This window comes from Miscanthus floridulus, unplaced genomic scaffold (assembly GCF_019320115.1).
Source record: "Miscanthus floridulus cultivar M001 unplaced genomic scaffold, ASM1932011v1 fs_71_1_2, whole genome shotgun sequence".
In the NCBI taxonomy this organism is placed as follows: Eukaryota; Viridiplantae; Streptophyta; class Magnoliopsida; order Poales; family Poaceae; genus Miscanthus; species Miscanthus floridulus.
Genome location: NW_027097160.1, coordinates 1 through 27,191, shown reverse-complemented (window position 1 = coordinate 27,191; position 27,191 = coordinate 1). Strand labels below are relative to the sequence as shown.

General features: G+C 44.1%; 1 protein-coding gene across 1 annotated transcript; it reads left to right on the top strand.

Annotated features, from left to right (window-relative positions):
- Positions 1-24,329: 24,329 nt before the first annotated feature.
- Positions 24,330-24,689, top strand: LOC136532819 (classical arabinogalactan protein 9-like). The gene has a single exon (XM_066525400.1). The coding sequence runs from the start codon at positions 24,330-24,332 to the stop codon at positions 24,687-24,689; it is 360 nt and encodes a 119-aa protein (XP_066381497.1).
- The last annotated feature ends 2,502 nt before the right edge of the window (positions 24,690-27,191 follow it).

Genomic DNA, 27,191 nt, shown 5'->3' with positions numbered 1-27,191 from the left:
CATATTTTAAAGGCATGTATCATTTAGTTATGGCCTTATGTGGAAACTTCATCACAGTATGTAGTTAGTAGTATCTGTAGATACCTCTATTAGTGGAAATGGTATTTTTTTATATCCTTGATCTTTTGATTTTTTAAAGGAAACACATCTTTTTATATCAAAGTATCCATTGGAAGTGCTGGCACACCAGTACAGGGTAGAATTATGTTTCATGTGTGCACCTTCACCTTTTTGAACTAGTGAAAGCGTTAAATTCTTTTGTGTCCACAAATCATTTGCAACACACAGGATTGTTTTAGGGCAGCATGGAGCTCTCACAAATCTGTTCACCCAAAGCCTGGTGCACCGGCATCCCAGCAGTCTCTAGAAGGTTGGAAATATTGTGTGAGAAAAGGGCGGGAACGTGCATTGGAACTTCCTCGTTTTGATTGGACAGGGTAAAATACTATTACCACATCCTCAATTCCTTTGTTCGATGTGTTGTTCAATATATGTAGCATTCCATTTGCCTCCGTTGTTCAAATTCAATCAAATACAAAAAGAACAAGAACAACAACAAAACTTTCTAGTTTCTAGTCCCAAGCAAGTTTAGGTAGGCTAGGTCTGAAATCCAACATGAGCCACCACAAAAAATGGTAGGGACAACTCAAATTCGAATATTCCAAATTTATATTAATTTTTAGCTGGTTGATTTCCTACCTTAAATAAATGCTGGTACCTTCTGACACAACCTATGTGGAACACTAAGGATAATCCTGCCACAACCATGCAAAAGGTTTAGAGCAGCAAATGAGCTATTTGGGTGGGAGGAATGAGCTATTTGGGTAGTACCTTTCTCACATTTACAGAATGATTATGTCTTTTAGTCCATTGATACCATATACAATATCAAAGATGCGTGTGGTGCAAGATGAAATTGAGAAGCCTGATTGGGCGCTTGATGTAAGTTCCTGTTGTTTTAAGGGTCTCTTCCTTCACAGTATGCATGCATGCAGTGTCGTCTCACCATTCCACTTGAAGTGATATCTCTTGCAATATGCTCTTTCAAATCTCCCTAACATTGTAATACTTTTTAGGGAATTCCCAAGATAGAACCAGATAGTGATTTGCAGAAAAGAGTAGAGGTAAAGTCCTTCAGAGGTTTTTGAGTATCACATATGTTCCATGAACAAATTTCTGATGATTACTGCTTTCTTTGTGCCTCTGTAGATTAAGACCCCTGAACTCATAGAAAGGATGAGAGAAACATGTCGAGTAAGTTCCCAGCATGTGTAAATGAGTGCTTAGTTGTGACATTATAATTTCACTTTCCTAATCTTTTCTGCTTTATCTCGTATTATCATTTATAGATTGCAAGAGAGGTTTTAGATGCAGCTGCTCGTGTAATTAAACCAGGAATTACAACAGATGAAATTGATAGAGTTGTCCATGAAGAGACAATTGCTAGAGGTGAGATCAACCTCCTTTAAGAATTAAATGCAACAAATTGAACTCCTAGTTGATTGAATGATGAACTTGTGATCACTACAACTATTTTTAAGAAAAATACTATTTGTGTCTTGATCATAACTTTCATTCTTGATCCTCAGGTGGATACCCATCTCCATTGAATTACCATTTCTTCCCCAAGTCATGTTGCATGTATAAATATTATCTTTCTATATTTACTTACATGCATAAAGATTTATTTTTATATTTACTCACATGTATTACAATTATTTATCTTTCTTGAGTTCTATTTGTATGATTGCACCTGATAGAATTTGAAATAATATGTTCAAATACATTTGATAGACCCATTCAAATCTCAAAGTAATTACCACGGAAACAAGTCAGGAGCTTTTGTTTGTTTATTAGTTAATAATATTTTCACTATCATTAACTTTTGTCCAAGTTGGTATATTTGATTACAAAAAAAACCTTTAGTCCCGGTTGGTAATACCAATCGGGACTAAAGGGCCGGCCCACGTGGCCAGGCCAGGAGGCCTCTTTAGCCCGGTTGGTATTACCATAGTCCCGGGCGAGAAACCGGGACTAAAGGAGGGGCCCTTTAGTCCCGGATTTGTGCTCCCGGTTGGGAAACCGGGACTGAAGGGGTTTCCCAACCGGGAGTAAAGCTTGTTTCTGTACTAGTGATGGTTGTTATCAGGGCAAAATGGTGTATTGTCATCTTATGTATCTTCTAAATCACAATCCCTAGATATATAGTGTTACATAGTTTTGCTCTATAGTAACTACGTTTACATCCTACTATGTAATAAATATATTACTATTAGAAGTATGCTCTCACACTGTATGAAAAAACCATGAACAATCTTGTTTGCTACAATTCCGTCATCAACTGATGTATACATTGGATGATGTATCTAAGGTGCTGTTTGGTTGCACCACCAGCAACATTAATGCTATGGAAACAGCTACCTAGCGGCAACGAGAAGGGAATCAACTAGTGCGCCTTTTTGTTTGGTCCAGCTGTGACAACTGACAACAGGAAAGCGCTTTTTGTGGTGGCGGCTAGTGCTAGGGGAGGAGGGGAAGGGCACAGAGGTTGGGGCTAGGCGGCTGAAGGAGAAGGGGTCCATATGACTATAGGGAGCAGGATGACTGTGAGGAGCGGGACAAGGGAAGGGGGAGAGGAGAAGGGTTTGGGATTCTTTGTGTTGCTAGGCTCTCATGATAGTGGGACTTTAGCAAGCCGGCAAGTTCAAATTAGTCGTGCCATGCTGGCAACGTGTCGGGGACGGCCCAAGCACACACATGGTACCAGGCCATGCCATGCTTGGACAGGTCGAAAACACGGGCAATACATGTGATAGATAAATTGAGAAGGAAAAATAATGAAACAAATAGTATTTATTAGATTTTCCATCGAATTAACAATAGTGTAACAAATAAACATGGTTGTAACGCACTATATGTGACATGGATCGAGGACTTGACCCAGTGTTTTTCTCTCACGACAAATCAGCTTTCAGCCGGACTTATCAACTGCATAAACCATCAGCCGAACAGCTCGTACATGACAAAGATTGCTCAGTTTTCTCAACCATTCATCTCAACATACATATAGCAATCAATAATCAGACAAAGTACGAACTATGTCTGCTAGTTAATAATAATATATATAATCAGTAGTGGGCATTTCCTCTACAGTTCTATAAAATAAACTTTGCTATTACAAGAGGCACCTACAAAGATGAAGCTTGTCTCTAGAGATTCGATAACAAGTTCTGTTCACGGACCTAGACCCCATTCATGTCCATGTGGTGATTCCACGTACCGGTTTTGTGTCTATCTTCACTTTACTCGGCTGGCTTGGTTGTGTCCATGCAGTCGGTTTTGTGGGGATGACTGATGGGAGCTTGCGTACGTTTGAATTATTCGCGACAAAGTTTGTACGGATAGAGGTAGTTGTCTCCTTCAGTCAGTATCAACAATTGTTGCTCATGGTCGCGCTCAAGCTCTTCGCGGACGGGGACACCTCAGCGGCGCGCGAGGCCGAGATACTCATGCTCGCCGCGGACGCGCCTCACGTCGTGCGCCTCCACGCGGTGATCCCATTGGCCACCGCCAGGGCTGGAGAGGCGACCGCGGCGCTGGCGCTGGAGCTCGTGCCAGGGGGCTCCCTCTTGGGCCTGCTCCGCCGGCTGGGCCGCCCGATGCGGGAGCGGCCCATCGCCGCCGTGGCACGGCAAGCGCTCCTCGGGCTCGCCGCGCTCCGCGTCGTGCACCGCGACCTGAAGCCGTCGAACCTGCTGGTCGGCGCCAGCGGCGAGGTCAAGATCGCCGACTTCGGCGCAGGCAAGGTGCTCCGCCGGCGGCTTGAACGACATCCGGAGGAGCAGCAGCGACGGCCTTGGCATCGGTGACGCTGGCGAACGGCGGCCCAGCCGCAGCCACACGAGGTGAGCAGTCGGACACGCTCGGGAGGTGATTCCATCCTCGCGTGAGCGCTGTGACGAGCCAGGCCACGGAGAAACGGAGGGGGGTTCGTTTCCCTAGAGCCAGGAGAGAGAGGAGATTTTGCATCGGATTGGCTTGGCTCGCGAGTGGGCAAACGGCATCAAACACGGGAGTTGCATCTACGAGAGCGCAGCCAGGCCGCCGGGCCACCGTAGCAAACAGGCCCTGAAAGTCTGAAACAATGTTGGCACTAGTTGTAGCAGGATGGCCGATGGCTTTTTGGTATAATTTAAATTAGACTGAGACTTTTATGATCTTGTGTTCTTGGACCATGACTTTTCTAGCTAGTAATCTTAGCCAAGTTTCCACTGCCAAAAAAAATTATAGAGGCGCGTCTCCCTTTTTCAATAGAGGCAACAACTCAATTTAAAACCGCCTCTAAAAATGGTTGCTAAACCGAATTGTCTTTATAAATACAATTGTAGGGACTACTGGTATTTTCAACTATCTTTACTAATGCCCCCTATATTTAAAGGCGATTCTAGATCTAACCGCCTCTACATATGGATTTGTAGAGGCGGCAGATCTAGAGCCGTCTCTAAAAATAGGAGTAACACAGTAAAATTTACAACCTTTTCAAACGAAGCCAGATGAAGACAAACTTTATGTCGAAATTCTATATCTGGAAGAGATCTATAGCTTTATAGTTGACAACTTTTTTATTTGAAATATTTTGGATTCAACAAATTCTATTTGAAGTTACTCCGTCCGTTCCAAATTATAAGTCGCTTTGACTTTCTTTGTACATTCATTTAACTATGCATCTAAATATAATAATATGTCTAGATCTATAGCAAAATGAGTGAACCAAAAAAGTCAAAGCGACTTATGATTTGGAACAGAGGGAGTATGAAATTTTGAAAGTCAAAATTTTTGTACAAATCTAATATACTAGTTGAACTTAACAACATCAACACGAACAACTAATTTGCAAGGGATTTGAGGTGTAGTGCATAGGAAACAAGAATGAGAGAGAGAGAGAGAGAGATAGAAGTAGAGAGATGTATCGAAAAAGAAAATGGGTGAAGACTCCAATTCCACAGGGACAACTGACTGGTTGATCACAAGCCTAATTCCTCCAAATTCTAGCAATCTAGTACCCATCCAGGATTTTTCCAAAGATTTAAAAAGTAAAGCAAGCGTAAGTATATGTCGTACTCAACATATGGGGTTCATGGAGCTCAAAAGACTGACACTGATTTAACGGCGATTAGCTTTTAATATGTCATCTTTTAGCAATTGGGTGGCAACAAGTTTATTCACAAGCCCATATAAACACATGATCAGGTAAACCTGAATAATGAATAGCATAAACAATTAACCATTAATGCGCATCTTTATCATCAGTATCATCAGTGTTCATCATCTATTCCGTAAGGGTTCTAAGGCCGCTCATGACCACGAGCACGGCTGATATACCAATTTTACACTATGCAAAGGTTGTATACTTTCACTGTGAGTCGTGATTTACCCTTTCGCCCGAGGTGCTCAGCCTCTTGACCCACTACCAAGGAAGGTCGGCAGAGTTCTCTATGAAGCCTTTCAAAGGTTCGTCTAACAAGTTATGGCAGCTAAGGTTTCCCCATCAATAAGTATGAACCCTCTCCAAGGAGTGACTAACAAAATACTAAGAAACCAAAGTGCACCCTCTTGGCAGGCCAAGATCATACCTGTCGGAGTCCCTCTTGCGCCATAAAGGTAACCACTAACAAGCTAGAAAAAGACCCTCATACTGAGCTAAAGGCAGAGTCTTGTAGCCCTCACAGCTGTACTGTAAGTCCCGTATATTTGCTTACAGATAAGTCCTTAGGAAGAGGAATCTAGAGCATCGTAAAAACAACCCAATGCTCTAGCCCCCTTATTCCATGTTGCTAAAAAGCATCTTTTAATGTTTATTGCATATACCATTAGTCAAGTTACAAGATCATGGCTTTAGTTGATCACTAGCACCATACTACCCAATGCAATAACCCATAGGAATCAAGGAATCTAGGATATCAAATAGCTAGGAAAATTACCACGGATGCCAAGGTAGACACATGCATATGATTAAAATGATATTAAGGTGAATAGGACAATAAGGAAGATCCCATGATATACTTGTCTTAAACTCAGATCCTTCTTCTATTGAATTATAACCTCCAAAGGACTTCTTCTGGATCACCAACTTCTTCTATGTCACCAATGCAAAGCTCACCGACTGGACATCATCATAAAGCACCACACAAGCATCCATGCAATCATACACGAAGCAAACAATAGAACTAAATTAGAATAGTACACCAAGCACATGAAACAACAAGTAAAAATGTTTTAAAGACGTTCTACACGTTGCTACGAACACACAGACGCGAAAATCACTCTAATCGGAGCTATAACGAAAATGTTATGAATTAAACAAGATTTTCTTTAAAATAATAGATTAAATCGAACCTCTAATTTCAAAAGTTGAAATTATATTTAACAGTAAGATAAACATGTAGATTACTCCATTACGAATCTAACGCAACTTGAATGGGTCAAATCGGAGTTAAAACAGAGATTTTATGGCCTAATGAAGATAGTGGCAATTTTGTAAATAGATGGAACTTAATTTTCGAATTTAAAATAATTAAAATAGGATTTTAAACCGGCCAAGGATTGCGGATACTATTTTATCAAAAGGCAGGGTCTCTTTAGAAAAATTGTAGGGACGGTGGGTTCTATACTAGAAAAGGGCATGGGCTCTTATGCAAAATTACCCGCGAAGGGGTATCTTCTAATCCAGGCTGTTGATCTCAGATCGAGCGGTGCAGATCAAATGGGGAAATGGGGGTCGCCGGAGCAGCGCTGTGCACGGCGGTGCCATGGCCGGGGAGCTCGGCTCCTCGCCGGAGTTCACAGGTATGGCCCTAGAGGCCATGGGAGAGCAAACCGGAAGCACAGGGAGAAATTGAGGGAGATGTCGAACTCGACTAGACAGCTTACCGACGCGTGGAGCGGACAGAGGTGGTGCGCGGCTCGGTGGGGCGATGGCGGATGGCGGCGCTAGGGTTCCACGCCGGCATGTCGACTCGGCAACTTGGTTGCGGCTCTCCGAGGCTAGGGATGGAAGCAGCACAGTGCGGGGCACCCCATATTTATGGCTAGGAGCATCTTGGGAAGCCCCGCAAAGGGAGGAGGCATGGCGGTGGCGGAGTCAGCGGCGGCACGGTGGAGTCTGGCATAGACACGTCGTGGGGAGGAAGAAGGCGGCGCGCTGACACGTAGGGTCCACTTGCTAGCAAGAGAAGAGACGGGGGAGAGGAGGCACGGCGACGCGGCTTTGTTGGGCCAGCCTAGGAAGGGCGCGGGGTTTGGGGAAAAGAGAGAAGTGGGCCATGTAGGAGAGGATGGGCTAGGCCGAGCGGCTTGCTAGGCCGGTGAAAGGTCCTTGTTTGGTTTTGGTAATTGAATGGCAACCCTAGGTGGACTAATTGTGTTTATGTGAGATACACAGGTGATTAGTCCACAGGTACATGTGTGTGAGCAACATATGCCATGGGCGTGGAAATGACTCAGAGATGTTGCAAAGCTCACACATGTGATGATGAAGGAGCTCATTGCACATGAGACATGACATTGAGTCATGTGATCAAGATGGAGAAGATCAAGACATGACTTGGCTCGATGGACCGATTGCTAAGTGTGAAGGGCAAGTTGAGCGATGACTTGGCGCCGATGGACTGAGGCAACGGTGAAGAGCAAGTGAAGTCAAGATTGATGAACCGATATGATCACATGATGATATGAAGTGGATCATATCATTGTTGATCGTGTTGGTGCATGTGTTGCATCGACATTGGAGGAGATGGAATGGAATGCGCAAGGCAAAGGTATAACCTAGGGCATTTTATTTCACCGATCATAGGTGTATAGAGAAGTTGATGACGGATTTAGGATAGATGGCCGTACTATCAAGAGAGGCAAATTTGTTTGCATATCGGTCATCTAATGCCACTCGAGTGATCTAACTTTGCATCGTTGCTAGGATCGAGTGGCGTGGCAAGTTGAGTGGCTAACTCCTTAAAAATGTTTGTGAAAAGATAACACACATACACATGATGGTGTACACTTGGTGGTGTTGGCATATTCGCAAAGGAGAAGAAGTTGGAGTTGAAACGGATCAACTCGGTGAAGAAAAGGAGGCGCCGGACTTTGCGTAGCGCAACGATCGGACGCTAGCTGGCGAGTCCGGTCATGTGTTCCTAAGAAAGCGTGGTCTCGGTCAAGTGACCGGACACTGGGCGAAGAGGTGACCTGACGCACAGTGGTCGTGTTCGGTCAGGGTGATGTTCACTGACGCAGCGCGCTGAGTTGATCCAGAGGGGATCGAATGTAGAGGCAAGCCCGATCACCAGCAATCGGACGCGTCCGGTCACAAAACAGAGGCTCGGGAAGCTCTCTGGAAACGACCGGACTCTGAGGTTCACGTGTCCAGTCTTGGCGCAGAGGTGCGTCCGGTCATTACTTGACCGTTGGCGCGCGGTAGCCGACCATTGAGATCAAGCGACTGAGGTTGAACGGGGGCGAAGCGTGGCGTGCATTTGTTGATCGGACGCTGGCCGGGTGCGTCCGGTCGATCCGACCGGCGCGTTCGGTCACCCCGAGCTGTGCCCAGTGAAGAGGTACAATGACTCTATTTTCTTAGGGGCTATAAAACCAAGCATTGTCCCGCCTTGGACCGGTTGCTGAGCACCCTTGAGCCTTGGTGGCTTGTGTAGGTGTGCCTAGAAGCCCTCTAACACACTTGAGCTTGATAGTGTTCATCCGATCGAGTGAGTGAGCGATTCTAGTGCGATTGCGTCATGAGGTTGCATCGAGTGGCACTAGGTGATCGAGTTGTAAGCCGGTGGTGCTTGTTACTCTTGGAGGTTGCCACCTCCTAGACAACTTGGTGGTGGTCTCTGTTGAAGCACGCAAATAAGATTGTGTGGTGCTTCGATGAAGTGATTGTGAGAGGGATTGTGCTCACCCCGTGGGAGCCGGAAAGAGCAACTCTAGTAGAGCGAGACGCGAAGGGCGACAAGTGATCTAGCCGGGTCAAGTGCTAGAGCTTGTGGTAAGCACTCCACGTGGGAGAGTGTGACTTGTGGGTCACCACTAGCAAGAGGATCGGCGGCAGCCTTAGAGCTTGTCTCAACAGGGACGTAGCGGGTTGTCAAGCACGTGAACCTCGGAAGAAAAATCACCGTGTCAATATTGTTGTTCCCGTTGGTTTGTAATCCGCTTATACAAGCTTGTAATTACTTTCATATACATTGTACTTGTGTAGTTGCTCTTATAATTAGTTAGCTTGTGTAGCCCACTAGTTACATTCTTGCTTGTATAGCTTAGAAGTAGCTCCCTTGCATGGCTAATTTGGTTTGTATAATCTTGTTAGTCACATTGCTTAGTTTATGTGGCTAAGTATTTGCGCTATCTAATTTGGCATTGGTTGCCTTGTTACTGAGCATTGCTAGTGAGCTTAGAAACTTTGTGCTTTTGCTTACTAGAATTGTATAGGAGCTCCCCGGTATGCAAAATACTAGTGGCATAGGTTTGTGTGACCTTCCTCCTAGAATTGGATAGGTGAGCTTTAGCTAGCCTGGCACCTTTGTTGCATAATTAGGATCTCTCTATAAGGTGCTTGAGGGGTATAGTCTTGGCTAGACCGATTGTTTTAATTTCGCATTTATTTCGGTTAGCCGGTGGCGAATAAATTTAGAAAGGACTATTCACCCCCCTCTAGTCTGCCATCTTGACCTTTCAGCCGACTGGGCCAGAACAGAGGGAGAATAGTTTTTTCTTTTCTTTTTTTTCTGAATTCTATTTTCAAATCCATTTTCAAAAACATTTTAAATAAATTTAAATTTTGGATCAAACCACTCATCACAGTAAACAAATTGCAATGGCATGAATGCATAAAAATGTTGCTAAACCTTATATTTGATTTTAAATTTTAAATAAGTTATCATTTTTCTAAATTTAAATGCTCACAAAATGCATAATTAAATCAAATTCACCTATTTCAAAATCATGCAAATTTTAAGGTGTTATAATCCAATGTCGTATCAAAGAGTTATGATTTTTCAAATATTTTATCGTGTCACGCCAATCCCGGTGGCGCGACAGAACAATACTGTTACGCCAGCGGGAGTGGCGTGACAACGTTTTTCACGTCGGAAATGCCGTCTAACGTGGCATATGTTGTCGCGCCAATGCATGTAGCGTGGCAAGACCAAAAGGGTCAAATTCGCAAAAAAAAAATAGGAGTGATTATTATTAAAATATTAAATAAAAAAGGGTTAAAATAAAAAAAATTCTCCCAAAGGGAACCAAAAACTGGATCAGCACGTTGCCGCACATACTCCTGTATTATTGCTATATGATGCTAGAAACAAGTCTAGAGGCTAATTAACCTCGGAATAGGGCTGCCAATTAAGTTTGCGCATTGGTATTCCACTGTACACTGTCCTGCAGGAGTCTGCATCATGTTCAGTTCTCTCAAACAAAATTTAAGGCATGCATTAGAATTCTTCTGGCCAAAGCGCTTCTTCCAGTAGAAAAGGTATTTGTCCGTTGAACAGCGCCATTATTGACAGCTATTGCAGTGGATGATCGCTGCAGGGACGAACAAGGCTGGCAGTTTGCCACCCGGCGCCTGCAGCCTTGTTGGGGTCCCGGCTGCGGCTGCCTCACAACGCCCAAAATTTGTTCTACCTCCATAAAAATATATAACTATGTATCCGTGGTTGTTAAAATAGTTACCAGAGTAAATAGTATTCATATTTATTCCTCTAAATTGGTTTATTAGAAATATATATATTCTATAATTAATCGAACCATACTTATTTTATATCATAAATGTTAATATTTTTTGTAAAACTTTAGTCAAACTTGAAAGCATTTGATTCTTTGAAAAGCAAGAATTTACATTTTTCTCTAGGCAGAGGGGTCGATTCCAATGTCATGAGCTAGGCATTCAAAGCGATATTGTACCTGGTTGATATGTGACTATAGGTAGAGCATGTTTGGTTGAGCTAGGGTAATTATTGTAAGCTGAGGTTAAAAATTAGTTAGCTAAAGATTAGACATGCAGAATTTTTTAGGGGTGTTTGGATTCCAAGATAAAATTAGCTAGCTAGCTAGATGGGTAGGTGAACAAAGATAAAAGCGGCCCTCCTCCCCTCATCCACCCTCACCGGCTTCTCCTCTCCATCTTTCTCCTCTTACACCTTCTATCCATCTCCGTCTATCTCCCACAGCATCTTGATCTATCTCTCCGCATCTTCCCTCTGAGGTTGAGAGGGTGGAGGTGGCCAGTGGTGGAGGCAACACCGAGGTGGACCATGGCCGCGGCAAATGAGAGGTGAGGTGGCCACGGCGAGGAAAAATAAAGGTGCCCATGAGCTGAGGTTGTCGCTGATCGGCTCGCTCCTTGTTGAGCAGGTATATATCCATTGCTTGCCTCCACGCCAGGTCCGGCCATTCGTAATATCTCGGCCAATGAGAGATAGAGAGAGAGAGGGAGAGGGGAGATAAATGGAGGACACAGTTGGTGGGGAGGGTAGAGGATACCTTTTGCTAAGTTTTAGCACTTTTAGCCCAAATTAGAATGGTTTGAAGAGCTAGTGAACTAAAAGCTTGATGAGGTAAGGGCTAAAAATTAGCCCACCTTTTAGCCTATCTGTGTAGATCCTCAAGGGCTAAATTTAGCTACTAAATATTAGCCCATAGGATCAAATAGGACTTTTTTTTAGGAAGGATCAAATAGGACCTTTGTTAGGCTAATGGGAGTTTCATTCTCATTAGATGACTTGCCGCATAAGCAAATTCGATGACATGACACTAAAGTTAAGAAGAGAGAGAAATAAAATGAGTTTCATCTAGATGAAACTACGTGTACACTATTTTCAAAACTTGGAAACCACTGTTCACACTAGCATTGAGGGCAAAAGTTTCATTTTATCTAGTAATTGTCCAAACACAAATCATCATTAAATGATATGACAAACCTATGAAACAACAAACGGTATGTCATAAACGATCGTAAATTTTTAGCCAGAACAGTATTTTCTCTCACACCAAACCAGCCAGCAGTAATAATCCACGATCGTATACGATCGTTTCAGCCTCAACTGAACAGGCTAAAAATTGAAACTATACATATTGAGATATTATTTCATCTATCACCACAAATGACTATAGATGGCGTGGCAGTCTTAGAAACATCAAAATAAAATCCTCAATTTAGATTGGCCGTAGTACTCTTTTTTATAAGACATATCTACATTGATTTTCATAAAAAAATAAGACATATCAACATTTTCTATTTATGTTTTAAAGTAGGACGCTGCATTAGTACAAAGCATTAAGAACCGTACTACTGATGCATGGTTATGAGGTCTTTCGGTATTTAGGCTTTTATGTTCCTTTCGACTCGAGCACAATATGAAGACATCAGTTGTGAACTGAGTGTAGCTCAGCTGATTGGGTTTCTTGTAGTGAAACCTATCCACCCAAGTTCAAGTTCTCGACTCACTACTGGACTCCCATGCTGGCCCTCGGCGAAGGACCAGAAACCCTCGGCAAAGGCTTTGCCGAGGGCTGCCCTCGGCAAAGACCCCTCGGGGCGAAGGGGTCTTTGCCGAGGGCCCTTTATCGGGCACTCGGCAAAGCCTTTGCCGAGGGCCAGGACGGCCCTCGGCAAAGAAAAGAAGCCGTCACGCGCCGGCGCCGTTGGCGGTTTCTTTGCCGAGGGCCGACCCTCGGCAAAGAAATGATTTTTTTTTTTTGAATTTTTTTTGCCGAGGACCGGCCCTCGGCAAATAAATTTTTTTATTTTTTTTTTAAAAACCTTTGCCGAGGGCCTCCTCCCTGGCCCTCGGCAAAGAAATTTTCAGGATTTTTCCAAAAAAATCTTTGCCGAGGGCTATTGCCAGGGCCCTCGGCAAAGGTTTTTTTTTTAAAAAATATTTGTTTGCTGAGGGCCGGCCCTCGACAAAGAAATAATTTTTTTTTTGAAATTTTTTTTAAAAACCTTTGCCGAGGGCCTGCTCTCTGGCCCTCGGCAAAGAAATTTTCAGGATTTTTCCAAAAAAATCTTTGCCGAGGGCTATTGCTAGGGCCCTCGGCAAAGGACCCTTCTTTGCCGAGGGCCTTGGTCATTGCCCTCGGCAAAGAGGCAGAAATTTAATTTTTTTTTTTGTTTTTTGCATTCCATCAACATAAGCATTTCATATATATACATATATATATCAACCATCACATAGAACACATTTTCTCACAATATATCACAACCATAATTGTGAACCACAAATCACAATATATTACAACCATAATTCTAGATGTTCATGCATCTACACAGGGCACAGGGCACATTACACAATAATTTAACACAAGTGATCCATGAAGAGTTTATTCATCATAAATTCACATGTCCCCAATCCAAATAGACCGAACTGTACAGACTAGTGAACTAGGAATACAGCAATATGACAGCTCTTATATACTGTTGGTTTAGAGCAACATGCAAATCTTTACTACACAACAGGTCTAGCTCCTAAATACAGAGTTCACAGAAACATTTGGACAGCACAACAGAAAAGTCCTTGCTTGCACAAAAGAAAAGTCCTTGCTGGAGTTGACATCACTACAAATATGGGTGTGACCCAATGACCTACAAGGAGTAGAGTTATAGATTATGCACTCTGCAAAAATAAGATCTTATCTTTATACACAAGGCAGCCAGATCAGTACTTGCAGGACACAACTATAAAATCTGTACAGATCTCTTGCACTCGTTTTGATGTAAATTAGAGACAAATAGGAACAAACAACATGAGGGACGGTATGTGTACTTGCAGTTCCCAGTTAGCTACTACAGAATGTATTTGGAATAAAGGGAAATGGAAAGAAATTCAAAGGAATTGAATGTAGCAAGAGACAACTACTTGTAAAATCCACCAAGAGACATTGTCAGTGTGGTCTGCTTAGTCTGGACTATGGAAAACAGACATTGGCCCATTATTTTACTTCGAACTCTTTTCATTTCACTTCAAGTCTGATACTTCTTAGATAAAGATATGTTGGTACAGATATTTTTGCAAGTCATTCATATTTCATTCCTTTCTTTCCTTGTTAAATTGATCAGATACTACCTTAACTTGTTAAGATCTTTTACTATCTTAAGATTGGTAACAGGAAAAAGAAAAAAACAGTTGCACAAATGACTTTTTTTCATCCTATTTGATTATCTGTTAACAACACTAGTGTTAGTGTGACCAGCATCTGTAAATCCTACAAAAGGAGCAACTACTTTTGTTTCTTGTAGTTCAAGAGCCAACTGATAATAGTAGTAAGATATCGAAGTACTACTATAGCTGCTGCTTTAGCTGAGCACAAGCATATCCATAATATTGCATAAATGATAGATGCAAATATTTGCACACAATTACCCTTGCGATACTTCCCTGCAAGCATATTAGGAACCGTTGCTGTAAATTGGAGTGTATGGAGCAAAAAAGGGAGTTTTGTAATTAACAATGTGCCGTTACTCGCAAAAAAAGGGAGGGAAAAGCTACACATAACATCAGTCTGAAATTAGACTGGCCGGGCAAGCAGTAACGTGAGGAAACACAAAAAAACAGGAGCAACTAAAGGCTATTGCTGCACAATAGAAGCATGCACAAATGAGACGCAAAGGCAAAGCAAGATATACCTACAAAAGGGAGAAACCTGAACTGTTGGCCCCCATCTGTAGGTACAGTAGCAGCACCTGAAATCTGAGGGTAGGAGGATGGTGAAGATGACAATGAAGTTTTGACACGCTCACAATTGCAGATTCTACCTACTTGGCCAACAGCTAAAAAGCCAAATGAAAAATATCAGACTTACTTTTTAAAAAAAGGGCCCGCCCTTCATCAGACTTACTTTTTAAGATAGAACAAATTAATTTATGCCACTATAACAGTAATTAAGAAAACAAAAACAAAGAGGAGGGCAAATAAAATGCAGTTGGCTGCTGCTTCAGGTCACAAGCATGTGCTAATATGCAGTTGGCTGCTGCTTCAAGTCACAAGCATGTGCGGCAGGGTAACAGGTATATGTGAAAGTTTGTTAAATACTCGACAGCGGAGAACGGTCAGCTGCCAAGCATAGAACCAGAGATGATGCACAATTAAGTTGATAAGTATGTCATCGCCGTGATGTAATCACAAGCTATTGGTGAGTCGTGCAAGCAATACATGAAAGGGAAAGCTAGCAGTCATAATTTGCAGCATGGAAGACACAATGAAGGTGAACAGAGTTCGGACCAAATAATCACAGCAGGAAGCTTATACTACCTGAATAAGGCGAAGGGGACAGGGGGTCTCAGATCCAGCCAACAGACATGGATGGTATGGACGATTCGGGCATGATCTGAAATTTGTGAGGAGCATGGTTAGACTAAGAAGAACCTTTGTGTGTAGCAGAAGGGTAAATAGGCAAACTGGACCCGTTATGAACAGGCGGCTCACCATGGAGTCGATGTACTCCACGAACGGCTCCCAGTACCTGTGGTAGAGCTGCTGCGACCAGTCGTGCGGCGGCCTCGGCGTGCACACGCTGTATATCTTCCTGCGTCAAGGGGACGAGAACTGTAGATCAGAGCCGGATCGAGGTGGGAAACCCTAGAGCTGCCGCGAAGGAGATGGCGGAGGCGAGGAGACGCCGGTTGACGCACCGAGGACGGCGGCACCGTGCGCGTAGAGCACTGCGAGGAGCAAGATCCGGGAGGGAGAGGGTGCGGAGGGCGAGATACTGCGGTGGGGCGAGCGGAGGCGGCGATGCGGCTGTGGGGCGACGGGCCGCCGCCGTCCGCGCCGAGCACTGTGAGGGTCGCGAGGCTCCGCGCCCAGGACGATGTGCCGGCCCGTGGGCTGCAAAGGCGGACGCGGTGCTTGGCAGCAGTAACCTCGCCGGGGGCGGGGGCGGCTGCGGCACTCGGTGGGGGTGGGCACGGTGCGGAGGAGGGACGAGAAGCGTCGGGAAGGAGCAGAGAGTGGGGAAGGAAAAGCAGAAGCTGGAGTATTTTTTTTTTAATTTTCTTTGCCGAGGGTCATTGGCCCATGCTCTCGGCAAAGACCTTTGCCGAGGGCCAGGCGCCCTCGGCAAATTTTTTTTTTTTTTGAACTCAGTTTTTTTGTGGTGCTATAATACATTATTTAAAACTCAATTTTAAAATTTGGGTCAATTTTGACTTTTTTTGATATATTTCCTTAATTTATTTCTTTTCGTTGATTTTTTTTGAATATTTCAAATTTGAACTGCAGGTGCATGGAATATTGCAATGTAGTGTTTCGAAAAATGTTATTCATGTTAATTGGTGCATGTTGAGTCCCTATCCACGAACTCGCATAAAATTTCACGCATCTTCTTCACGTAACATGACGAGAAACTTGTCGGAAAAGTGTTTTTAAATTATATAAAATCCATACGAAGTCCAAAAATCACGAAACTTGTCGAGGTGTCATCTTATCGCATGTGTAGGCTGTGGTAAAAAATTAAGAAGGTTTCGAGCGAGTTGCGACGTCGGATGCCTGAAACCCAGACATCTCCACATGAGGGGGACTAAATGTGATGTGGAGATGTCTGGGTTTCAGGCATCCGACGTCGCAACTCGCTCGAAACCTTCTTAATTTTTTACCACAGCCTACACATGCGATAACATGACACCTCGACAAGTTTCGTGATTTTTGGACTTCGTATGGATTTTATATAATTTAAAAACACTTTTCCGGCAAGTCGGTCGTCATGTTACGTGAAGAAGATGCGTGAAATTTGATGCGAGTTCGTGGATAGGGACTCAACATGCACCAATTAACATGAATAACATTTTTCGAAACACTACATTGCAATATTCCATGCACCTGCAGTTCAAATTTGACATATTCGAAAAAAATCAAAGAATCGAAATAAATTAAGAAAATATACAAAAAAAGTCAAAATTGACCCAAATTGTAAAATTGAGTTCAAAACAATGTATTGTAGCACCACAAAAAAAACTGGGCTAAAAAAACCAAAAAAAAAATCTTTGCCGAGGGCCTAGCCTGGCCCTCGGCAAAGGGCTTCTTTGCCGTGGGCCTCGCCTCGGGCCCTTGGCAAAGACAATTTATAAAAAAAAATTTGGCCGAAAAACTGGTTAAAAAAACTTTGCCGAGGGTCTAGGGCCCTCGGCAAAGACTTTTTTTTTTTGCCGAAAAACCGGTTTCATATAAAAAAAACCTTTGCCGAGGGTCTAACGGGCGGCCATCGGCAAAGCTTGACGGGAATGGACGCCGTGACCCAACGGGCCTAATTTGCCGAGGGCCGCGGCCCTCGGCAAAGATTTGATTTGCCGTGGGCCTGTATTTGCCGAGGGCCGGGCCCTCGGCAAAGGCCTATTTGCCGAGGGCCATTCTTTGTCGAGGGCTCCTATGGCTGGCCCTCGGCAAAGAGTGTCTTTGCCGAGTGCCCGAGATTTAGCCCTCGGCAAAGCCTCAGGCCCTCGGCAAAGCACGCGTTTCCACACATGGACGTATACATACTTGCTAACTTCTTCTATTGCATGTCAACACGTATGCATGCATGCACGGCATAGTAACGTGTTAGCTTCTTTCTTTTCCGGCACAAGTAAATAAACATGCGCACTATGCATTAGCTCATCACGGCCCAATGCAACTGGATTCATGTTTTTTTCCTTTTACTATTATTTTCGGTAGCACGTATAGATGTACATGCATACTAGTGAAATTTTGTACAAAATCTCGTCAAACAAGGACGACGACAACTACTACGATTATGAAGCCGACGATGACGGGGGCTGCATCGGCGAGGTCGACGATCCCGATGACGAGTACGCAGTGGAGGAAGAAACGAAGGCTTTAGCTGTTACTCTGTTAGCTTCTATATATGTATTGACCAGTACATGTTTTTTACTACTAACCTGCTGGTATGGCTACAGACATGTTGATGGATATCAAAGATTTTGCCTCCCAACATGCATTTGCATCCTATGATAATTTTTAGTCAACTGTACATAATTGCATAGAAAATTGTACATTTAATTGTACTATCAGTAGGCTCCTCATTCATGAGCTGGATTCTATATATATATATACGTATACTTGTATTTATATACATATATAGTATAATTGCAGTAACAACTTGTAGTATTTGCACTATTTGAAAAGTGCAGTTTTCATATTCTTGTTTTGTAATTTTTGAAGACGACGTGCATTTTTGCAGCAGTAGAATAGAAATTGTACTGTGTTAATTTTGATTTGTGGTAGACAGCCTGTTCGCTTGTTGGTTTCAGCCAGCTCAAACCAGCCAGCCAACTGTATTTTTCTCTCACAACAAACCAACACCAGCCAGCCCAAACCAGCCCAGAAACCAACCAGCGAACAGGCCGTCTAGAGTTTTTTTCTGCAGTGGCAGAGTTGTTATTTTGTCAGTTAGCTTGTAAGTGTGTTTACTGGGCCAATAGTTCAATTCTGGCCCAAACGAGCACCAATTCAGTTAGCGGGTCTCGAATCATGCGCCCGTTAAGGTTTGGCGGCCCCGGTAGCACCTGTTATTCCAAAACGGGTATATTCGCGGGCCCGGTAAGGTTTGCTAGCGTACAGAAACAACTAAGACAGATCCTGAGTGTTGGATGGAGATCTAGTGGCTGTAGCCGTCGTCTGAAAAAAGGCTATATTTTAGACACCTGAAATATAGCAATTCCCAATAAATTTATTATGAAATTATATTATATAACTAATCTAATAGTACTTATTTTGTTTTACGAGTGTTTGTATTTTTTTATATAATTTTAGTCAAAGTTTAAATTGTTTGACTTTTTAAAATACGAGAATTATATATATTTTTTTTTTGACAGAGGGAGTAATTTATTTTGGGGCCGAGATTCGACTGTGACATGACCATAGTCCATAGGTACCAACGGCGATGTTGTGAGAAGTGTCTGTTAGGGCCCATGTGGCCATACGACCTTGCGCACGGAGTATAGTTTAGACACAGTCGGGATATGCCTTAACTGGCGCAAGGGCATTTTTGTTCCCAAAAATTGTGTAACCGTACCCCTATAAAAGGGAGACCCAGACCTCGAGAAAAAGAGAGACAACTTTGGCTGGATAAGAAAACAGAAAAAATATGTTTGCAGAGATCTTCTATATTTAATCAGATACAGTAGATATCATTAACGTACAATTACGTCGATTGACACCTCGTCTCGTGCTTGTCTTCGGTTGTTGCTGTATGCTGTGTAACACGAACGCGGCTATCGCAGTGCCCGTGTACCTAGTACCTACCACCATCATCAGAGTCAGTCATGTTGTGTACGTGAGGACTCAACACGCGCAAGTACAGAGAGAAGGCAGCAGGACGTATGGACCGGACGCGCGGAGCTAGTGCGAGCTCGAAGTCAAGTCATGGGCTACGTGCTGGTTGCCGGTTGTCGGTCACAGTTTGCCATCCCTAAGGTTAGGTACAGGCCACACTTATGGCTTGCCACATTCTGTGGCAAATTAGGAGTGTTTGGTTGATAACTAAGATGTGACAAAAATAGTGTGGCTGCTATTTGGTTTATTGCTATAAATGTTAGGCAAAAAGTTGTGGTAACCGTTTGGATTGCAGCCTTGGTTAAAATGCTCCAATCCATTCATGAGGATAACTGTCACAAATATTTTGACAATGGTGTAGGTAATTAATCATAGTGTTAAGCATGTGCTTAGCTCTCAAGAAATTATAGAAAACAAATCATCCCATAAAATAAACAAATATTTTGTTGGAATGGATGTTTGGATTAGCGTAGAAAAAGTACAGAAAAGAAATCTCACTTAGGAACCATCGATGGAGAAAATTAAAAAAATGACTTAAAAAATGGAAAACCGCAGGAGTGCTCTCATCCACACAGTCAATCCCCACCCACCAAGGCACTGAACCTCCCGTCCACAGCTGAGCGCACGCCTCTCTCGTCTCTATCCCCTTCCTTCTCAAAGCTTCCCTTTGCTTCCCTGCCCACTTCCCTTTGCACACCTCGCGCTATACAGGCATGCAGCAGTCGAGCCATGGGCCTCCGCTCAACTCAAATCATGAGTCCGACCTCCTCCGACGACCACCACGCTCGTCGGCCCCTTGCTCGGCCACCACCAGGCCCGTCGTCTTCAACTCCGCCGACCATGGCTGGGCGCGGTAGCGTGGCGGCGCTAGGGCGCATGTCCAAAGGGACACGGACGAGCAGCGGGCACGCCAGGACCAAGCAGCAGCCGTGGTGCCATGGTGTGCCGGGCCCTGTGCAGCCGGTGGTCGCCGCGGACAGGCTTGTGGTGAAGGGACGAGTGGTGATGGCAGGGTGCCGCATAGCAGGAGGAGGGGTGGCGCTGTGGCAGAGTTTGTGGCAAGGCGGAGGCGGAGGAAAAGCTCGCCGCACGAGTGGTGATGGCAGGGTGCCGCATATATAGCAGGAGGAGGGGTGGCCCTGTGGCAGAGTTTGTGGCAAGGCGGAGGCGGAGGAAAAGCTCGCCGCACATTCGACGTAGAAAACTGTGACGAGTACTGTGGCTGGAGCGTGGCAAGCCTTGCTTCGGGTACAAACCAAATACCCGCCTAAGGCACCGTGGCGAGCCTAACTTTAAGCGTGGCAATTCGTGGCGGGCAACCAAACAGCCCCTTCAAAACGCCAGTCGCCAACTCGCCATCAGGCCAGTTTTCAATTGTGTAGAATAACACGACCTAGACAGGTCAAAAAATTAGCGACCTAACAACATATATAACATATATATGGTGACCATCGTTACGTGCAACGTACGTGTGTGTGTTGTGCGCCGAGCAATTTACGGGTGAAACAATCGACTAGGTAACGATCTACTCCCTCCATCCAAAAATATTGTCGTTCTAGAGATCGGCACAAAGACCAATGAGCCAAGCAAAAGGCTACAACACCCCTACATCCTCTCTCTCACCATCTTCCCCATTCTTCCCGTTCACATCAGCAAATCTAGCTCCGGCGAGGTCAGGACGGGCGTGATTCCGGCGAAGCCTGGCCGGATCCAACGAATCTAGCTCCGGATCCCAGTCGCGGCTTGTGGGCACCGGTGAGGTCTCCTCCTCTCTGGCGTGCTGAGGGTGGGCTCTGGTATCGCCGGCGTATGCTGATGGCGCGACCCGCTTGGGTTATCCTGGCCGGCTCGCCGTCGAGCCGCTCCACCTCCGCGCTAGCCGCTCCGCCTGGGGACGACTGCTCTGCTCCGTTCCGCGTCGACGCCGACCCGCTCCAACTCGATGTCGACGGTCTCCGCCTCAGCGCCGCATGCGGAAGAGAAGAAGAGGACGGGTGTGGTGGTGCAGGTGGGACGGGGGCGGCGGTGGGGTGGGAGGAAACGGGGGCGTTCATGGGGATGGATGGAAGGATGGGGACGAAGAGATATGGTTGTTGCCTCCTACAGCCTTGGGCAGGGAGGAAGCAGTGTGTAAAACGACACTCTTCGCGGAACAACATTTGAACGCCAAAACGACTCTATTTCTGGGAGGGAGGGAGTAACAAACAAGTATGCACGGCAAGACCCGAAAGGTTGTTTGGCAGTTCGCGCCCGTATCTGTGTCGTCATCCGTGCAGACGGGTGGTGCCGTGCCAACGTGTGTGCGGTCATCAGTTCTTTGTGTTTGCTTCTCTCGGACGGTACGCTTTGTGCATCTCCGTCTTGATGTTCGCCATGGATGGATTATTGCTCGCACTCGCAGCGTCCCACTCCAATTTAAATAAAATCAGTACTGTACAATCCTTTTTGAGGGTGATAGCTAGAAGCAGTACAAATGCTTTGCAAGATGGTGTCTGGCAACAAGTCACAGACAAAAAAAGATGGTGTCTGGTCAACGCAGCCCGGCCCGTGTTTGCGTACAGATGCTTTGCAAGTTAGTTTGCTTGCGCCCATACAGGCACCAAAGGCCGAAATCAAAGCCCAGCTCTACCCAGCCCATCCCACTGCGTCGGCCCAACCTCTCCGTCAACACACCCCCACCGTGGCAACTGGCATTGCCATCTCCATCTCCAAGCTGGCCGGCTAGCTAGTCAGAAATTCGATCAGTATCCGAAGTGAACAACAGAACAAAACCAGAGATCATCCGGATTCATTCCTCAAACCGATGAAGGTACTATTATCGACGGGAGAAAATCGACCGCTGAGCTCAGCGTACGCCAATAATCGACGAACAAGATGGATCGGACGGCCGTGACGATGAATGGGCATTCTTGCGTAAGCCAGTATATATATAGTTTCATTAAGTTTATTTTAGCACAGGAACAAACGAAAGCAAGCGCGAGACGAGGCACGTAAAACGGCACTCCTCCGTTCTAAATTATAATTTATTTCACTTTTTTATTATAAGTTTGACCACTCGTCTTATTCAAAAAAAAATTGTGTAAACATAGTCAAATTTAAGTTATTCTTGAACTTTTGTTAACAAAGAAAGTCACAGCAAAAGAATTGATACTTTGCACAAATTTTTGAATAAGACGAGTTATCAAACTTGGGGTCAAAAAAATCAAATGAATTATAATTTTGAACGGATTTAGTACATCATCATCATCATCATCATCATTATTATTATTATTATTATTATTATTATTATTATTATTATTATTATTATTATTATTATTATTATTATTATAAATAAAAATCCATCCTCTAGATATATATGGTGCGATCGATCGAGCTATAGGATGGATATCTCACATAGCATCACTCATCATAGTAAACATGTCGGATGTGCGAGCCGTCCACGATGGAGTAGTCCTCGGTGTTCTTGGCGTCCATGAGCTGGGTACCGCCGAGGAAGAGCTGCATGGAGGCCACCGGGGCGTCGTTGCTCGTGTAGGTCTTGTTTGGATGCATATATATTCATCTTAGTCTATATGTGTTGAAATAGAGTAGAATTAAACTAAATTCTATTCCATTCCACTCCACACACGTGGGTTCAAGTAGATACATATGCATATAAGAACCGTAGATGGTCACGTTAATGGCCCTTTGTCTGCGTACGGTGGTGCTGGCAGCTAGTGTTCCACTCGTCCCGCATTCGTCTTTGGTACCTCTATATATATATATATATATATATATATATATATATATATATATATATACACACACACACACTCCGTGGATCGTTGGAGCGTATGGTAAATGCATGACCGTAAGGATCTGAATGTTATGGTAAGAAAAATATATGGAAGGATTATTCATTGAATGGAATTCGCAATCTTACGTATGGTCATTTAAAAAAATGATATACAATTCCATTTCCACATATCTATGCTTTTTATATATGATCATCAACAAAAATAATATATCCTTATTTAAATTAAAATAGCAGCCCCGGCCCGCGTGTGCATGCATGCACGTTAAGTCTGCTTTGGCCCATATGCATATAAGGCCCAATCCAATAGCAAAACTGACGAACCCCAACTTTCATCGTGATCCGATTTATCTCCCTCATTTATAAAACCGGTTGTTCCCCTCAAAAAATTTTTAATAAAACCGGTTGTTTGACCTCCTTCAACTTGTAACATCCTTTTTGATTTTGATGGTGGTATTGTTAATGTGGCACCACATCAGAGAGAGAGGTAAATTGGACTAGTTAAAAATTCAGGGAGGCAAATTAGACTTATTTAAAAAAAGTATAAAAAATTATAAAAATAATTTCAAAAATTTATCCCAATGTTTTTGAATGGAAAAAATAATGCAAGTAAAAAATCATAAAATTTGGCTTACTCTTAGAAATTTCATATAAATTTTGTTTTAGCTTAAAAATTATGAAACTGATTTCCGTTTTTTTCTAAAATAATGCTCTATCTTATGGTGCCTAGTCGAAAATGCTTGAATCTTGGTGGTCTCATTTTGGTACTTATTTGCTAGTACAATCCCTTGTTATTATCTATTATAATTAAACGATGTTGATTGTCTAGACTACGTAGAAGCTCTGGGGAAACTTAATTAAATTCAATAGTTTGTAAAGCTTAATTCAATATATTAAACGAAGGGTGCATTCAAGCATATATATGGCAGGGTGCATGCATCAACGCAAGCTGACACGACTACTTTGAAAATTCAATAGTTTGTAACGACGCTCTATTGGTGCTTTTACTTAATTCGAACAATCTACGTCATCCAATCTCTATATAGGAATCCTGCCTACAAAAGCGAGCTAACCATCGTGCCACGTCGCCCGTTAAGCCGTAAGCCATTGGATCGAGCAATCAGGCGATCTGGACCGTCCGATTGCGGGTCAGTTCGGGCGTGGACCCATCCGTTCGCCCCTTAAGATGGAGAACCGGGTGCTCGCGAATCATGGCCTCAGCGAGGCCAGTACCGAGTACCGACGCTTCCGCCGCCTCCTCTGGCTCCCGCTCCTGCGTGCCCACCGTACGCGCGGTGCCGCGCCGGCACGGGAGGGGCCCGCCGGTGGCCGCCCCCGGCCCTTGCACGGCCGTGCCCCCTCCCCCTGCGGGTGACGCGCGCCACCGCATCCGCCGCTACCGAGTGTCGACGCCTCCCCCGACGCGGCCCCCGCGGTTGTCGGCCCCTGCCACGGGCGCGGACACATCTCCCCGTCATGGCCGGCTCCCGGCAGGGGCCCTGGGCGGGGCCACTGTAGCTGCCGCCTGCCGCGCGCCCGCGCGGGCCTCAGCGGCGCCCGCGCCAAGGTAGCAGGGGCCGCAGGGCCCCCCTCCCATGCTGACCACCACGCCAGACCTGCGCTGCTTCGGCTCCACCTCATCCTGTTCGCCGCACTGGCCACTCGACGCCTGGCTCCGGCCTCGCCGTGCGCGCCGTCAATTCAAGCAAAGCGCTGGTGCGTCGGCCTTGCGGCTCCAGCAATAGATGTGGCGGCAGCACCCATCCATAGGGACTTGAACCTCCGCTGCAACCCATAGAAAAAACAAAGCAGGGCCGCCGCGAAGGAATGGCACAGGAACATCGGATGGCCGCCGGCGCAGCTCAGCAACTCAACGGAGCACCGAGCCGCCCGTGGCGCCATGGAGAACAGTAAAGCCCATGACAAGATACAGCTTCCTGCGTCGCAAGGTAACGGGTTAAAGATTAAAAAGTCCATATAATCTGTAATTAAACTAGGATTCCTGATAATCTAGGTTTAAAGCTTCATTTTTTTAACAAGGAATGAATCCTTTGTCGATAGTTCAGGATATATGATTTCTATTCTTGCCTTCCTGTAGAAGGTTCTTCTTGCATAGCGACTATTCGTGTTTAGTGATACTGACAAAGCCTCAGGTACTCGATTGGGCATAAGCATGAGTTGTTTTTAATATCCTTTTTGCATATAGCCTTGCAGGTTCAATCATTGCCATGTTTCTGTCTCCTTTTGTTATCAATATGTGAATTTAGATGTTTGTCTTCTATCATACTGTGTAATGTCCAAAAATCGGCAGCTCGCTCATTTTGCAAACTTATTAGGTTGGTGCAAATCTGAATAAAAAAATGATGGTAATTTGAGATACAGTAAAGAAGGATTTGTGCCATCGCCATATGCAGCAATTTCATCAGCCTTCTCAGCTCTCCTGTGTATTCTGATACTTGACAATAGAGGCATCAGAGGTCTGTATTCATCCCTTAGGCCTTTGCAAACTCAAATGTGTTTACATTTTGTGGTTCCTACTATTAATGGTCTAATCAATGTTATGAAATACGATTTTGTCTTACTGATCTTTAAAGCAATACACCCATAACCATGCAGAGGATGAATTGTAGCACTAATCAATACTAGAGACAACTGGAGTCTCATTTGAAGTGCACATGCCATGATCTGTCATCCAGCTGTGTTAAGTGTCATCACTCATGCATACTAGGAATGTTTACAGGGTGTCCTACCGATTGCCCAAAAATAATTTGGTTTTGCTAATGCTTACGCAGGAGTTGTTTGCAATATTCGTTGCAAGTCCTATATATAAAGCATGACGTGTCAAAAAACTTACAAAATATATGTATATAGTGTGTATTCAAAACATTTTGGTAAATCCACCTTATTGTGACCAACATCAGTTTGGTCTGTACCCAACTTCCTGTAATTAGGTCTTTTCCTAAAGGGCGTACCCAGTGCAGAGAGCTCCCGCTCTGTGCGGGGTCTGGGGAAGGGTGTTAGTGGTAAGCCTTACCCTCGCCAGTGCAATGCGAGGAGACCGCGACTCGAATCCGGGACATTTCGGTCACAGACGGTAAGACTCTACCGTTTGCACCAGGCCTGCCTTTCTAATTAGGTTTTTTCTTAAATAAAAAAACATGAGAAAGAAAAAATAGCTTGAAGCGCAGTTTCCTTTGTCCTTGTTTTCAAGCTTATATATAAACTAAGAACTCAAGTGATTTGTCCATTCAAGAAAAGTATCTTATTTATCGGTGTGCCTTAGATACTAATTTTGCTTTCCATAGGGTCTCAAGCAGTTATGTTTTCTGGATGGCTGAATTATGACAACACTTCTATTTATATCTTTTTTTTCTGGAGGAAACAATCTGATCAAACCACATAGAAGCCATTAGTTTACAGCGTCATGTAACATGATGACCATTTAAACAATAAGCTAGTTGTACTAATTGTCCTGAAAAGGCCTAATCTTATTTATCGACTTCAATTTGAATGTTTCTTAAGCAACATTTCCGTCAATTATAACCTAGAGCAGCTATTTTCCCGCATCCTCCAAACTAATTTCAGATTTGAAGTCCATAATTTTAATTACTTATGTGCTTCCTGTTTGCAGGTTCAAACGCACGCCATGCACTTTTTCAGAATGCTATGGTTCAAGTAAAATAGCTACATAGTACTTCTAATTAAGCAATACGATAAAAAAGGGGAGCCACAACCTCCCATTTGGCTATGAAGTTCACAATACAAGCTCCCATTCTAAAATATAAAACACAAGAAAATACAGTAGTTTTTTTTTCAGTTATGGAACATTTGTCCAAAAGTGTAAGCTTGTATTTAAGAAAGGTTATTCAATTGCATTGGTTGACCTGGAGTTATACTGTTAAATGGTTGCCACTATAGCTTCTTCTCTGGCTGATCTATTTGGCCATCCTTCTGTAAGAGGCAACATATACTTGCAAGATCTCAAGGCCTGGCCCGACATTATGATTATCGCTGTATTCTTGATTCACAGCTCCGTTGCAACAAATGGAAGCTTTGGCCTAATCCAAAGCCAC

Bases quoted from the DNA above. Each gene is read 5' to 3' on its own strand.
- LOC136532819 (XM_066525400.1), top strand. From the start codon at position 24,330: ATGGCCTCAGCGAGGCCAGTACCGAGTACCGACGCTTCCGCCGCCTCC.